At 28.9% G+C, this 17984-nt stretch overlaps 1 protein-coding gene across 1 annotated transcript in view; it reads left to right on the top strand.

Moving 5' to 3' along the window:
* Positions 1-17984, top strand: part of LOC107441504 (cell adhesion molecule Dscam1) — a 410456-nt gene that overhangs the window by 333218 nt on the left and 59254 nt on the right. Inside the window, exons 21-22 of the mRNA XM_043043537.2 lie at positions 15349-15593; positions 16973-17063. Coding sequence (XP_042899471.2) covers positions 15349-15593; positions 16973-17063 — 336 coding nt within the window. The remainder of the gene's footprint in view (positions 1-15348; positions 15594-16972; positions 17064-17984) is intronic.

Genomic DNA, 17984 nt, shown 5'->3' with positions numbered 1-17984 from the left:
TATATATATATATTCTTACAAGTAGAAAAAAATGATGATCCAATTGCTACCCCCAAAATTCGAAAACAGAACTTCAAAGGAAGGCCCTTGCCAATTCTGGCAACTAATATAGCCAACGGTAACAAAGAAATTTGATTTGAATGTTTTGTAACAGTTAAAATTTGAAGTTTTTTAATTTAGTAGGAAATATTTGAAATATGTTTGGAATATATTTACCATAAGTGTGTACAAACACAGAATTGTTTTTCAAAAAAAGTATATTTAAGAAACAGTTTATTTAAAATGAGTTTGCTTGGATTTTCGTATTCCGATTCTCAATTGAATCTTACAATATTACGAAATAGACAATAGAGAAAAAAAATCCATACAAAACAACTCTTTAAATTCTCTTCTGGTTTACTAAACAGTAAAAACTATTTCAAAATACTTTTTTTAAAAATAATTTCTAAAAATATATATATATTTTTAATTTCTATGCTGTTCCTCTTGTATTCATACGAGTTTAAATATCATAAAACACTTTTTGTGAAAAGTTGTGGTTAAATTATGGTATTGTATGACAATGACATTTCTGGTTAAGAGATTAAAAATCAAAAATTCAGCTTAAAAATGTATTAATAAAAAACATAATCTGCATAATGGCTTACGAGAAATTCTTTTTTTCAAAATTATAGTTCTTATTACCACATATTAGTAAAACATTCAAAACTGAAAATAAAGTGCTCTGAGGTATCATGATTTACCTACCAAATTTTACTACGTTTTATCACATATTATAAAACAATATTTTATTGTTTATTTTTCCAAAATCTTCCCGAAATTATTTCGCAAAAAAATACCGAGTTTTTTGATGTTCCTATAAAACTTGAAACATGGTATATTTTATCATTTTCTGGTAGTATTAACCATGGTTTACTTTTCGGTGTAGTTTTACATTCCACTTTATAACCGTCATTAAACAGCCGACGGAATTGTGAGTTTACGACTATAAAGGTTCAACTCCATATCCTTGTAGTTTCGAGCTTAATCCGGAAGACAAGGGAACTCCTGAATCAAGCATTAAAAAAAATTTGCCTTCGTGGAGGACTTTTTCATCGAATTAACCAGCATTTTCGATGCATGGAGGGGAAAACAACAAGAACCTTCCATGGTTAACCCGATGCCAAAGGGACTCTAAGCTATGATATGCCTATCAGTGAGGATATTTCGCATCATCACTGTGGTCGGTGCGAGCCGGGAGCAGAATTCGTAGCGACCAGCCATTGTTGGTTATTCGAACCCGGGTCACCTCATCAAGTGGCTGGAGTTCTATTCTCTGAGCCACTATGGCTCTCTCCACCATTAATTGTCAATTTTTTATAAGTAAATGAATTTTAGTTCTTAGTAAAATGTATTTTAATTTTTTATCAATATGAAATATAATTACACACCACCCAATTAAAAAGTGAAACAAAAATAACAAAAACTACTCTAATTTTCCTTTTAAAACGAAACTTCTAAACGTCTGCAGATGAGTTCTCTATTAACATTTTTACTATTTATTGTTTATTTAATTTCTATTATTCATTAATGTTATTAATTTATTTTTCTAAAATTATTTACAGGTGTTTCTCTATTACTAAACCATATTGTGGTGCAAATAAACTAAAACCTTAATAAGGTGTAAATCATGATTCTGCTCCAATGCAACTGAAATATATCGTGCGGTTTCTAATTAAATAAATAAAGCAGATCAAATAATTAATATTCTTTTATTATTAAACTAATCATTCTATAAATGTTTCTGGAGGATAAGTTCTCTGTTACGAATTCTATTATAAATAATAAAGCATAAATTTTTCTCATTTTAAAATTATTTAATGGTATTTCCCTATTGTTAAACTATATTATTGCGATGCAAATAAACTACAACCTTAATAAAGAGTTTCATTAAACCTCCGTCTGTTCCAGTAAAACCATAAAGTATATTGTATAATTCCTAATTAAAGAAGCCAAGAACTTCTATAAAGCTTCTAAACTATCTCTAAGTTCAGTAATATTTATTTTTAACGGTTTTGAAACCATGCTTATTGTAAATTAGTTAAAAATTGGTTAATTTCTTGATTAATTTCATACAGAGTATATTAAAAACTGTATAGTTTTTTATTCAAGAATTTTTAAGCATACAACAAGATGGTTTCAAAACGGTTGCTGTTCAAACTGTTTAAAAACCGTAAAGGTATAAAGTGTTTTTTTTTACCGTAAACTTTACAGTTAATCGTATGGACAGATTTATATCGATTATTTTACCATTATTTTAGAATGAAAATTTTGACAGTGTATTAAAGTCAAATCGAATTTGAACAATATTCAACAAACTTTAAAATTTCTTACAGAGTAAATTAAAACTTTTAGTATAAAATTTTGATATATTGTACCAAAAATTATAAATTTAAGAAAAAAAGTATAAAATAGTGTACTTTGAAATTTTTTAAGCATACTACTTGCAAACGGTTTCAAATCCGTAAAGGTATAAAATGTTTTTTTTTTTTACCGTAAGCATTACAGTTAATCGGATGGACAGATTGCTGTCGATTATTTTACCATTATTTTAGAATAAAAATACTAACAGTGCATTAAAGTCAAATCGAATTTGAACAATATTCAACAAACTTTAAAATTTCTTACAGAGTAAATTAAAACTTTTAGTATAAAATTTAGAAATATTGCACCAAAAATGATTAATTTAATAAAAAAAGTATAAAATAGTGTATTTTGAAATATATCAAATTAAAATATACATTGAATGGAATTTAAATAAGAAAAATTCCAAACACTTAAATAAAAGATTTGAAATAAATAAAATGTCCAAAGAGGAAACAAACTCATCAAATGTTTTAAAACTGGTGCCAAAAGTTCTTAAATCTAATTGCTCTATTTTTTTTAAAAATCTTTGAGAAAAGTTTTGCTTTTAATATCTTAACTGTAAAAAGCAAAGAATAAATTTATAAAGGATCAATATAAATCCAGATACAACAAATGATAGTAAGAAGACGTCAAAAACTAAAACGAAATTCTAAATTACAAAATCAATAAAACATCCACAGCTTTATATGAACGATATGAAATATGAGAAAAGTTTTATCCGTTCAATTTTTATTAAAGTCCATTTGCGTCAAAGTTAAAAGAAATAATGCTACTTTTATTTTAATTTATGCAAGTTCCTGAAAGATTAAATTAATAGTAAAATATAAGCTGTTCTCAAAAGTGTTTTGATCTGAATTCTCGTCTGAGAAGGTCTTTATTTAATCTCAAGAGGTACATTTGTCGAAAAGTTAATCTGATTATTGAAAGTAATCCATTCAATAAGATTAGACCTTGTTAACTAAATCAACTTTTTAAAGATTAAATAGTACTGATAATTATTTTACACTTGATATAGTTCGAAACAAATTAATAAATTTTATTCAAATTGATTAAATTTGTAGCTCTAGTTTAAATAAATTGCTATCGAACGTAAAAGAAAGGATAATACTGGAATTTTTAATGGAACTGAAGATTTATGGGGATAAAAGTTTCTGAAAAATGTTTATGTAGAATAAAGCTTAAATTCTTTTTTCTTGTGACATCCATTATTATATTAAAGATAAATATTAAATGAGTGAAAGCAAATAGCTGATTAACTAGTAGAAAATACACTACTTCCACTAATTTTATCTGAAGGTAAATTAAAATAATGTAAAAAAAACATTTTAAACCATCTACATAAACTATCGTCTCAGCTTTCAATTTTTCAAAAGTTATAACTGAAATTTTAACTGAAGTGGGAAATTTGTTTCTAAATTACAAATTTAATTCATGATTTACCTGATATTTTACAGAGCTGCACTGTTCTGCAACTAACGAAACAGCGTAACTGCTTAACGGTAGATTTCAAGAAAAGTGACTTGTCAACTTTTTATTTCGATTGCAAAAAAACTAATAAAAAATTTAAATTTGATAAAAAAATTTTAAAAAAAACTTTTGAACCATACAAAAAATCCAAATATTTAAAAATCTCAATTTTGTATTTTTTGTCGCTTACGTTTGATTTTTCTATTACTCGCTAGTGCACATGCAAGATCTGATAATTCATTTTAATGGGGATTTTTTTGAAAAAGGCATAATATGCGTGCACAGCTTCGCAGAAAAAAAAATTCTTTTATTTCTTAACCGATATTAAATAACTGATCTATTTTGAACTGTGACCATCAGCATTCAACTCCGTCACCTAGTTTTGAACTCAACTCAGAAAAATGCTCCAAGATCAAGCATTGGGATAAACTAGCTCCTATGGAGATTTTTTTCTCAAATCTTGCATGCATTTGAGTTACAGTGCGAAGAAACTTCACATGTGTAGCCTGATATTCAGAGAGTTTTAACCCATGAGTCGTCTACCACTGGAAATATGGGAATATTTAACGTTAACATTGTGGCTAGTGCATGCCTGGAGTAACATTCGAATTAACTAGTTGTCCTCAGAATAACTTGAGTTTCCTCAGTGAGAAAGGAGTGCTGTATAAACCTAAACATCCTAGCTTGACTCAAATATTATAAAATAGAACATTTATCAAAATTCTCACTCTGAATAAATCCCATACAGAATCCATCTTGTCAACTGTTAGATATAGCTAATAATTTATTATTGTCGCCAAGTTCAGAAAAAAACAAATTCGGTCTTTTCTACGAAAGTATCGTCTTGGTGGTACGCATTAAAAAAATTGTAGTACGACTAAATTTTGTAAACATGCTATGTTTACAAATGAAAAGAAAATATTTAGGAAACTGGGATTCCATATACTTTTCTAGTAACTTTAGTACATTGAATTTTGTAAGCATATTGTGTTTATTAAGTTTAATGCAGTAACGTTACTAGAAAGATACAAGAAGCCGTACAGTTTTAGAAATAAGTGCCTTAGGAATTTCGCAGTTTATAAATTATTTGTAATCCTTTTTTTTGTTGAATTTATGATTTTATTCCTCGTATTATAGTTTTTGAAGTAAAGTTCCTCGGTTAAATAATTGTCTTCTAGATAAATTAAAACCGAATTAAAAACACGTTTATTTTTTTCATGTTTTTAATCAACATTAAAAAAAAACGAATTTATGTTTGCAGAACATTGTCAGAAATAATTTTTTAACTGTATTCGTTAATATTTAAATCCAGAAATATTTTTCGTCATTCTCACGACCAATGCTTTTAATACTCAAGGGTCATTTTTTTTGTAATAAAGTTGACCGGACAGCGTATGGATCAGGGATCTGTCCCTGCATCAGGAAGATTCTGGGTTCGAATCCCGAGCAAAGCATGGATGTTCTTTCATTCTCTGTACTATCTGTCCTTACTGTGGAGGCAACATTGGTCAACCTAATATGGCTCCCCTGGAAGGGTGGCCAACAATTCCGCCGTGTTAAATGCTGAATTGACGAAATGTTAACAAAGGTGGGCATTGGAAATTTAAAAAAAAGAAAAAAATCGGAAAAAATATTAGGTTTAATGACACATATAAGTTGATTTATTATTTTAATCCTTCGACGCAGAATTTTTATTAAACATATTTTTCAACTACTTTTCATTATTTTTCATTAATTTAAGTCAAAATAATTGAAAAATATTGTATTTATCATTTTAATAATTTATTGTTATGATTATGAACTACAGGCATAAAACAACGGCCTCTCTTTCGGCACTAAAGGTAAAATCTTCCCAAAATTTTTTCAAATTATAATTTATTCACATTTATTTTATTCTAAGAGAAACTTTGATTCCTTATTGAAACTTTTTAATTTACAAAATCAATTATTGATACATTTTTGATTGAATCGGAACTTTTAATCAATTATTGATACATTGAAACAATGGCCTCTCTTTCTACACTAAAGGTAAAATCTTCCCAAAAATTTTTCAAATTATAATTTATTCGCATTTATTTTAATCTAAGAGAAACTTTTATTCCTCATTGAAACTTTTTTATTTGCAAAATCAATTATTGATGCATTTTTGAACATGGATGAAAAATATTCTCACTACTTTTTTCTATATTTCATATTTTAGTACAAATATAATTTCAATAATCTAACAGATTTTCTATCTATTAGCCATTTTTTTGTAATTAAAAAAGATTAAAATATATTTTTGTTGGTAATTAGAACGTCAGAAAAATATATAAAAGGGACACAAGTGTCACATTCGCATTGAAGGGTTAAGAGAGTTTTTAGCATATATATTTAAAAAAATAGTTTAATATTGAGTCATATTTCAGCGAATAATTAATTAAAGTATTAAAATAATATTTAAAAAACAAAAAAAAAACAGTCTGGTAGTACAAATAATTAAAAAAAAATTATATATAGTATAAATAACTAAATATTTGAATTTATAACATGAATCACTTTACATTATGAAATAGAATGAAGAAACATGAAAACATATTAGAATGCTTATTGAAAACTTAAAAATCTTTTAATTTTGATTTTTTCCATCTGATTTCTCTTTCAGTAACTTTATATTAATACAATTTTTCTTAATGTTTTCAGATATATGAAAGAAGAAAAAAAACTAATTAGTATTTCATTAAACTTTTTTTTATCAAAGCGAGTCAAAATTCAGTATAAGTTTCTAAGAAAAGTTAGAAAAAACATTAAGTTAATGAGACTCCTTTTTAAGGAACTGAAATGATGAATAAAATTTTATACAAAAAAAAATGCATTTTATCTCTTTTAAATAAATATTCAGCTTTTTTCTTTTTCAGTTCAAAGCTATTTTTTATTTACGAATGTACTAAACACGGAATTTAAAAATGTTACATTTGTAGCGAAGACTATTAAACTACCACAACCAAATCGAAACCATCAGTTGAAATTCTAGCTTTCGCCCTGTAGTCTTGCGTATCGCAATATAACTTTGCCTTTTCTCCAATCCTTTTACGATTATTTTCTATATTTTTTCTTACTTTTAAGAAATTGCGTTATAGCTATGGTTATCTTATAAATAAAATTGTGATTTGGCTATGATTATCTTATAAATAAAATTATGATTTGGCTAAATTGTCAAATTGCTACAATATCGACGCGAAAATTCTCACTTTCGCAATTTTTTCATAATAAAGAATTTAAGCCGGAGTGGCTCAGTTGTCAAAGAGTGCACCTCCCAGTGAAATGGCCGAAGGTTCGAATCCCAATGATGAAAAAACGATATAAATTCTGCTGACACAAAATGTTAACATCTGGTTCGAGTACATATCCATTTCGTAACTTTTACAGTGAAAGCTTGTCCCCATATGGCAAAAGTTTGTTGATACAACAAATTTATTTTCGTTGTAAAAGCTTGTTTTGTTCTGTTAAAAACCAGTCTAATTACGAATTTTTTTAGTAATTTTTACAGAAAAACTTGTTTTGCGTAGTAAAAAAGCCTTTGAGAGTATGGATTTATTTTGTACATTTTATGGTTTTGCACAACCAACAAAGTAGCTATTTTTTTTCTTTTTTCAGTGCATATAGTTATTATTACTAAAGATAATTGAACTTAAAGTGTTAGTTTCGTCTATTTATGGCGGTAGATCTTTGTTTATCGTTATTTTTTGGGAATAATATACTACAGTGATACTAGCAACTATTTCAAATTTTATTATGTTTGAAATCCTTTCGAAAAATTTATCCCAGTCAACAATCCTTATGACACAGATCTTACATTTTTTGTGTCGTGAAAGTTTTCATTAGAGTGTTCCCTTAAAATATGCACATACTGTGTGTGCTGACCCTTATTTTTTTTTGAGATTCACTATTTCTAAAACTACTTAAACATGAGTTATGTCTACTAATTGATATAATACGACCGTCACATGTCTTGTTTATCTGTATTTTTATTTATATTCTGGTGTTAAAATATATTCTGGTGTGTTATTATTAACCTCCTCAATTGTATTAGAAACTATTTAGATCATACATTACATCTACTTACCACTATAAATATCTTACCGCTGTAAATAAAATATATATATTCGCTTTCTTTTTACATATTTGGATGTATAACCGTAAAATATGTATATTGCAGTGCAACCATTTTCCGCCTTTAGCTTGAATCTATGTTTCGTCTATTTAACTTATACATTATTAGCTTATACTGATTTAATACAGTCCCTGACCAAATTTTTAGACGCACTATAAGATTCTATGTAAAATCTTAATTATCATGTGATACTATACAGCTTTATTGTTTTTACGTGGCTGAAACCGGTTTGTACTTGTTTACGTTCGTGTATAAATTGGGGAAGTTTGACGATATATAATATAAATTCGACGATTGGATAAATAAGACTACATATTATATAAATATAGATTATTTATTATAACATGTGTTGTATTAGTATATTATAATAATTAGAACAAAATATTAGACGCACTGTAGTGTTTTATTAATGACATGTTTTGCTCAAGTTTATATGTAATGCTCTTATATTTAAACGTAAATGTAATGGGTTCTTATAGAGGAGATTTTTTATATACAAACTATTTGTATTTATTTTTAACGTATTGCATTACAATGCTAACCAATTAATACACGAACAAAAACAAGTTTAAATCGGTTTCATCCGCGTAAAAACAATAAAGCTGTTGGGTATCCCCTGATAATTAAGATTTTACATAGAATCTTACAGTGCGTCTAATAATTTGGCCAGAGACTGTATATAGATTGCGAACAATGCAACGCTTAAATTAAAGTATACGCTGAAAATAATCCCGGATCATATTCCGGTATTAAGTATCTGCACTTTAAGTATACCGTAATTCTGACAGTAATATCGCTCCTGGGCAGCAATAGCGGCACAACTCAAAAAATCATGTTTTGAGATAAGTGAGTTTAAAGTTTTCGCTGATAAGGAAAATGCATAAGAAATGCTTTAGTTTGCTTAAACGAAGATTACCTTCAAGTTGAATTATGAGTTGTGCTAGTATTGCTGCTGAAAGAATGCGTATTTTCATATTTACACCAGTTCTTAGTCCCACCAGTTTTTTGAGTTTTAACACTATTGCAGCCCAGGAGCGATATTTATTAAATTATGTGATTTTTTGATTTTGCAGTAATTAATACTGGGAAAATAATGGTTTATCAGATTTTTTGCTCTGTTAAATGTTCCTTGAAAATGGATTTTCAATGCTTATACTTTGAATCGTAATTTGATTCGGAAATTTTTACTGTGCATTTTAGGGTTTTATACATTAAATTAAGAATGTTTGCAAAATTTTTATGCGGTAAAAGCAGCTTTAATAAGATATTAAAAAAGGATTTGATTTCTCTTTATAAATGAATAAAATTGTATTATAAATCATTTAGTTTTTATTGTTTATATTTATTAGTGTCTATAGGACTACTAATATATATATATACACCACAAATATTATTGCATTTATGAGTAGTCCTTTAGTAGAATGCTTAATTAAATTGATTTCATTGTAATTTGTTATCATGTAATTTTTTTCGTGTTCATAAAGTTTCAATATATGTAATTATATTTAATATAACAAAGCGATTTATATTTTATCATTATAATATTAACGTTTTCTCTTGTGAAAGTCTTTATCAGATTTGAAATATTAATATTGTATGATTTTAATGAGAATGTTTAATTATAGCACCAATTTACTAGTGTAACAAGTTCATATTCAAGTAAATATCCATTTCAACTCAGCTGATTGGCAATAATTGAATGTTAATAATAATTGATTGAAACAATAATTGAATCTTCTCACACTAGAGTCTCAGTGAACAGTGATTTTAGTTTCATGGATTGAATATATATTTGGTAGAGCACAAACTAATGCATAGTTTACATATTCTCTTTGGAAAATATGAACAGTTAAAACTATGTTATATATCTACCTATACTTAANCAACGTTCGCTGAACAGTTGTTGAGGATACACTCTTGGTAGCCCCTTGGTTCATCTGGACGGTCAGTTGCTCAACAGTTGCACGTCTATTAGTCTGAACGCATTTCCGTAGCCTTCGTTCGCCCCTGCCATCTTTGGCCCACGCTGCACCACATGTGCTAAGCCGCTTGTTTTGTATAGTGCCATTTTGTCATGCACGGTATACTTTTATCACGGCGGCACGCGAACAGTTCACAAAATCAGTCGTTTCCGAAATGCTTCCACCCTTGGCCCGAAAGCCAATAATCATGCCCTTTTGGAAGTCGGATAAATCGCTACATTTCTGCATTGCGCCAACGACTGAAAGGCTTTTCGATGCCCTAGGACATCCAATATATACACTACACTGTAATGTGCTGCCACCTGCACTCTGTGATTGGTTATTTCACGTTGACGTCGAAAGTAGGTGGTGGTCACATTAATGTGACTGGACTGTGTAATTCGATGAACAGATCTCACTAGTTGCTGTACTTGTGAAATACCGGGAGAGAGTCACCGGATTTTTTGAGTGCTGAATGTGAGAGGTGTTTTAACTTCACATTTGAAGTCGCTCCTGTGTTGCCACTAGCAGTCAAGAGTATGCATGCGTTGAGAGTGTATGACGTTGTATGTTCGAAGGTCACCAATGTGGGGGGCGGAGCTATCAGACCATGCCAACCTTCATCTATCAAAAGGTACCTCATGATAGAATCAAGTTAGCATGCTTTATATACTAGTGAATGATGTTAAACTTTTGTAGTGGTAGTTACGCCACAAGGTGTTATATTAGTATATTATAATAATTTGACCAAATTATTAGACGCACTGTAGTGTTTTATTAAAGACATGTTTTGCACGAGTTTATATGCAATACTCTTATATTTAAACGTAAATGCAATGGGTTTTTATAGAGGAGATTTTTTATTCTTATTTGTATTTTTTTTAACGTATAATACACGTACATAAACAAGTTTAAACCGGTTTTAGCAGCGTAAAATAAATAAGGCTGTAAAGTATCAACTGATAAGTAAGATTTTACATAGAATCTTACAGTGAGTCAAATAATTTGGTCAAGGACTATATAAAGATTGCGAACAATGCAACGCTTAAATTAAAGTATACGCTGAAAATATTTCCGGATCATATTCCGGTAGTAAGTATCTGCACTTTAAGTATACTGTAATTCTTACAGTAATATTTATTTAATTAGAGCGATTTAGTGACTTTCTGGTAATTAATATTGAAAAAAAAAACGGTTTATCAGATTTTTTGCTCTGTTAAATGTCCCTTGAAAATGGATTCTCAATGCTTATATTTTTAACCGTAATTTGATTCGGAAATTTTAGGGTTTTATACATTAAATTAAGAATGTTTGTAATATTCTTATGCGGTAAAAGCAGCTTTAATTAAATATTAAAAAAGGATTTGATTTCTCTTTATAAATGAACAAAATTTTGTTATAAATCATTCAGTTTTTATGGTTTATATATATTAGTGTCTATAGGACTACTAATATACATATAAACCACAAATATTAGCTCATTTAGGAGTAGTCCTTTAGTAGATTGCTTAATTAAATTGATTTCATTGTAATTTGTTATCATGTAATTTTTTTCGTGTTCATAAAGTTTCAATATATGTAATTGTATTTAATATAACAAAGCGATTTATATTTTATCATTATAATATTAACGTTTTCTTTTGTGAAAGTCTTTATCAGATTTGAAATATTAATATTGTATGATTTTAATGAGAATGTTTAATTATAGCACCAATTTACTAGTGTAACAAGTTCATATTCAAGTAAATATCCATTTCAACTCAGCTGATTGGCAATAATTGAATGTTAATAATAATTGATTGAAACAATAATTGAATGTTCTCACACTAGAGTCTCCGTGAACAGTGATTTTAGTTTCATGGATTGAATATATATTTGGTAGAGCACTAACTAATGCATAGTTTACATATTCTCTTTGGAAAATATGAGCAGTTAAAACTATGTTATATATCTACCTATACTTAATACATCTTCTTTCAGCTTTACCATACATACGTTTTACGTATTACAACTGTAAAAGGTTTTGATTGTTTTTTTTAATTGTTTGCTTATTTTTGTAGCTCATTGTATGTTCCACAATAAGAATGTTTAACATATTTTAAAAATTTTCTTGGCTAAAGATGAAGTTTTTAGAGGTCAATATGGTCATGATATATATATATATATATAATGACNATTATAGTATGGGGAGGTAAAAGTTTGAGAGTGCATGCACAGGGTAAGGATAAAGAGGCTTAATATTTCGGTTAAAAAAGGTTTAAACACCGTGGAAAATACATTTCTGATTCAACCACATTTTTTTTTGAAGAAACTTGGAGGAAAAAGATTAAAAAAATAAAATCGCTTGCTTTAAAAGGCGTTTTCTAACTAAAGATCAAAAGGCCGTTTTCAGTATTTACAATTTTAAAATTGCTTTATTTATATCTCTGACCGGTTGCAAAAGAAATTAATTGACATGTTTTTGGAATAGTTTTCTTCTTACTTAATTATCGGATAATTATTTTATTGCACCTTCCCTGTCCATTCCATTGTGTTTCATGTTTTAAACTTTTGAATTAATTTTTATGCTTCTGCTCTTACTATCTGTATTATAGAGCTTATCATAAATGTCTATATTTTTCAAAAAATAAAATCCCTGTGAATTTTAATTAATGAAGATTTTTAAACCATTGATTTTTTATTAATCTTTCAAAATATATTCAAAATCTATATATGTAAATTTTAATATCTTAGTTTCGGATCATTATACTTGCAAGTATATCAGTTTAGTGCTAAATTATTTATCTTGTACAATCCTAAATCAGCCTTTGTGATAATAATAGAGAATTGAAATAGTTCAATTTTTTAATTTCTTTTTTTTAAATAAATATCAAAAAGAATATAGATATTTTTTAAAATTATTACATTTATATTCTCAAAAGTCATCGTTAACACTGTGCATTAACAACAAAAACAAACAACTAAAACAAAAATTATTCCTAAAGCATTAAAAGTCCATAATGATCTTATTCCATAAAACATATCAATGCACTTCCTAGCAAATTTAAAATATTTGTATATTTGGACATAATTTTTTTTCCAAACAGAAAATATTATTCTACGTTTTATTTGCGAAAAAAATAAATGTTTGTATTTAAATTTGTCTTCAAAATAGAATGTCAAAAATAAATTTAAAAATAAATATAGAAATTAATAAATAAAATATTTAATGCAAATATATTAAGCTTAGGTTCTTAATTCATTAATAATGCAGATCATTTATTATTCAGCAAGGAATGTGTCAGCTTAAATGTAATTTTATTAATTATGTCTAAATAGAGCAAATTAATCTTTATTAGCAATGGCACAATAACAGTTCTTAAAAGATTAACGTTTTCATCTGCAGAAAATAACGTAGCCTCGAGGTTTATTTCATTTTATTTTTTTTTAAGAAAGTCACAACGCAAAACTAGTTTATTCATATCATTACGTTACTTCAGTTGACGTGCATCAGCAATAAACTCTAGAGAAATATTTTATTAACTAGGATTTTTTTTCCGACTTTGCGAACGGCTGTCTCTGTGGGTTGTGTTTTGTGCCCCAGTTCATGAGTAAATTCATGTTATTGTAGGCTAAAACTGCAGACGCTTTCAGTGTAAATCATTTAGAGTATCTCTTCTGGGAAAAGTGCGAAAGGTAGCGAGATCTTTTCAAGAAAAAGATTCAAAATTTATTTAGCAGAGTTTTTCTATTTTTACTTTCCTCAAAAGGAAGTTTAATTTTCTTTCCGCAAGCAAATGTCTCTCTCAGCAAGGCTTAGTAAATTTTTAATTTTGGTTACAGAATTATTTATTTGTTTTATTGCATGTTTTGGTATTTAATTTTAATGTTTGTTCGTCATCGTAAAACCAGTGTTTTTATGGGGTTTTTTGAAATTCCAGGAGGTCATTAAGTGGCCAGAGTTTTCACTTTATTGCACACTGACTCTATTGAGCCTAGATTTATGCAATACCCACAGTTCTATTCTACCAAAAAGGGTATTGTCACGCAGATATGAAAGAATTTAAATTGCCTAATGGACTGAAGAAAACCATTCTAGCGAGATATAATGTGGAATTGGATTTGTTCTTTTAGAGTGGAATTTCTTTCTTTTAAATGAATCTGTTAGAAAGCTTTTTGAACGAAATGTGTAAATTTTCGAAACATTTTTTTTTTCTTTGAATCAAATTTATTTTAGAGACTATCACAAATTTCGTTAATATTTTATTTTATTTATTAATATTTTAAATAGAGGTACAATCGGCGTCTGGGACAATTGCATTCTCTGGCAAAAAATATTAACTTAATCTATAAAAAGTATATAATTAATTAAATAAATGATAATATTTTAATGTGATAAAATATTGATTAAAATTAACTGAAAATTATGTTAAATTTAGATGCATAAATTTTATTTTATTTTATAACCAGTGTAGAACAACCAATTTAATTCTTAGTTTACGATTATCAGTATTCAACTCCATTGCCTTGTAATTTTGAAGCCAACTCAAAAGATAAGAAAAATCCTGGGTAAGCATTGGGGCTAACTAGCCTTATCGGAGGACTTTTTGATGGAACTAATCCAGATTTGAGTTGCATGCTTAAGAAAATCACGTAAACCCCTCATGGTCATCCCGACTGCAAGGAAATTCTATTTCATGATACGTCTACTACTGAGGATATTTTACGTCAGCGTTGAGGTCGGTGCGAATCGAGAGCAGAATTTGTATTAAGCAGTGGGATTTGAACCTGAGTCACCTCACTTGGTCATCTCCCCTGAGCCACTGTGACTCTAAAAGATAATCCTGACATCGGTGGGGAAATTTAATTTTTATATTATTTTATAAACGTCATTAAACAGATGACCCAATTTGGAGTTTACTACTATCAATGTTCAACTCCATGGCCTTGTAACTTTGAACCCGATCCAGAAGACACGAGAACTCCTAATCAAGTAGTGGGAGAAATTTATTTTCTTGGAGGACTTTTCTGATGAAATTATTGTTACATGAAGAGGAAAACCACGTAAACCTCCCACGGAAAGTCTAACTTCAAGAGTGCTCTGATTTATAGCGTCTACCACTGAGGATACTTTTGCATGCGTCAGCAGTGCAATCAGTGCGAGCCGGATGTGGAATTCGTATCGACCAGCCATCGCTGAGATTTGAACTCGGGCCACCTTATTGAGAGACGAGTGTTTATATCTTCTACACCAACACGGCTTTAGGGGCTTAAATTGTTAAAAAATTAGCTTGTTTACTACTTCTTCTACAATTTAGGTTCTTACTTATCATACTTTTAACTATAGTTGCAGTTAAAATACCCCTTTTTTATTCTTTACAGATTCACGGGGATCCGGAGGTAGAGCTGACGATATTTCCATGAGCTCCTACGGTAAGGCAAAGGGTAATTCCGTCTATGACTCCCAAAGAGAACCACTGTATTATCCTCTGCCTTACGCCACCACACACATTCCGAACCACCACGTTCCAGAACAGATAACAGAATCTCCAGAACAGAGTCTTCAAAGAAGTCGCGGTGGAGGTCGCATGTCAGAGCATACTTACGACATACCACAACGAGTCCAGGTAACGAAGGGTCAGTGTGAGTCTCTAGTTGTCAGCTTTTAATTACGAATCTTTTAACTTATTATTGCACACATGGAGTTATTGCATGGAACTTAATTTTAATTCAATCATGCGAATTTGTAGGTTATGTATTAAATCAGCTATTTATCAGTAGCACTTTAAAAAACACTAAAGGAAGATTTAAATTTCTAGAAACTTTCTTCGTTTTTGACAAAACCCACCTCTGGTTCTGAGGGAACAATTCGTTAAAGTGACGACTATCATTTCTAACAACTAACTTTGAAGAAACGAAGTTCGTCAACAGTAAAAAATAAAAATTCATGATTCAAGTTTTTTCTAAAAAAACAACTTGTACTGTTTAAGGTATTTAATTTTTCTAAAAACCACTTTCCAGTGGCACCACATAAAGTACACACAATGGTTAAGTTGTCCATCTTCTACAGTACACTGTGATGAGTTTTCGTGAGGAAACATATGTTTGACTTTTGAACCTATCCAGAAGACAAGGAAACTCCTGGATCAGTACCCTCAGAGGTTTTGATTTTCTATGGGAACATGGAGGACTTTGCGACTCACTAGATTTAACGTGCATTAGTCAATATTTACTATACGGAGAGTCTTCGACCGGAGGGAATCGAACCCATGAGCTCTTGGACATGGGCCCAGCACCCTACCGACCAGGCTATCCAGACCTTGTAGGAATATTTGCTTCAACTGAACAAGATGACCAATAATCATCTGACTGAAATTTCCTTAAGTATAAATAAACGAAGCATATTGGAAAAATAGACCGACAATTTTGAATTAAATTAGAAAATGAGCAATCAAAACAGATTCAATTTAAAAAAAACCGTCAATTCAGATTCAAAATGGAAAATAGATAGTCAAATCGGAATCAAATTAGAAAGTGGACATTGAGTGTAAAATCAGTATCCATTTATAGAACTCAATTCATAGTAGGACCAGTTTATTTACATTTATTTTCAATGTTATCTTAATTATTTCTTAAAGTATTATTATTTAATATTACGCAAAATATTATCACTAAATATAACTTTACCATAATTTAGACAGCCATTGTTACATGAAGCCTAACAATCCACTTACTAAGTAAATCACTACAGCATTTATTTCAAATTCTCATTTTGTGTAGAGATCTTTTATAAATTAATTATATAGTTATTGATTTATTGCAAAACATTTACCTGTATTTTCTAGTAAAATATCTTATTTTATGAGATTTTATTATTCTTTTGGTTAAGTTGTGAATCCCAAAACCACTCAATAAACATTCATTATTGTTGCTTAGCAGAACTATCCTTATATTTCGTGTATTTTTCTTGTTATGCCATTACATAATTAAACATTTTTACCAACAGCTTCATCACAACGTGCCTCTTCATCAATATTCCCAGCTCTGGGCTAATTCCAGAGGTTTTGCCGAGAAATCTTCATTGATGGTACCGAGAGGTAAGTTATCGCATTAATCATTCCTATGTGTCACGTGACATGAGATGAATCTAATGATACTAAGTACCATCTTGGTGTGTCTCTGCCAAAACTAATGTAGAATACGAGTTCCCTTATCATCAAAGGTATGAATTTTGTACGAGAGACTGAGAGAATACCTAATGGAGGACCTAGATTTAGAATAGTTTTTTCCTCCCCTCTCACGTTATTGGGCTTATGATCAAACCCATTAAGCCTTCTTCTAAAATAGTCTTGGAATAAATATGAAATCTACATTTAAATGTTACCTAGTATAAATGCAGAAAAAATTACTTCAAAGGTATATGAAATCTATTTTTAAAAAGTAATCGATGTAAAAGAAAAATAATTGTATTTATGGAAAACTTCGATGTTAATAAATATGAAATCTATATTTAAAAAATGTCCGCTATCGAATTAAAAACATGTTACGTCAACTGGAAATGCTGTTATGAATAAATACATTAAAATAGTACAAATTTGAGTTAAAAAACAATAATAGTAAATTTACAGTAAAATAGTATCTTCTATTAAAAATGTGGATCAAATGAAAACTTCAACTATTAGTTGCCTAAATTTTTTTATGCTTTTTCTTTAAATTTTAATATTCTGCTTAATTATAGTAAATATTGCCTTATGAACTTAAAAATATCTAAAAAACAGGGCAGGTTTCTTTGGGTACAAAATGGATACATGTTTTCTGCTATTTAAAGATGTGATTGAAGCATGTGTAATACTTTTAAAACTTCATAAAATAAATTAATTTTTCGTAAATTAAGAATTTAGTTTCTTTAGAAAATAAATAAAATGTAGTTATTTAGTATGAAAGTCCTTGAAAATTTTTTCGCGCAGTCTAATTTTGTATTTATTACACTTTCTAGTGACCTTTCTTCCACAATTTTC

The sequence above is a fragment of the Parasteatoda tepidariorum genome, chromosome 8 (genome assembly GCF_043381705.1).
Source record: "Parasteatoda tepidariorum isolate YZ-2023 chromosome 8, CAS_Ptep_4.0, whole genome shotgun sequence".
Classification (NCBI taxonomy): Eukaryota; Metazoa; Arthropoda; class Arachnida; order Araneae; family Theridiidae; genus Parasteatoda; species Parasteatoda tepidariorum.
This window is presented reverse-complemented; position numbering and strand designations above follow the sequence as displayed.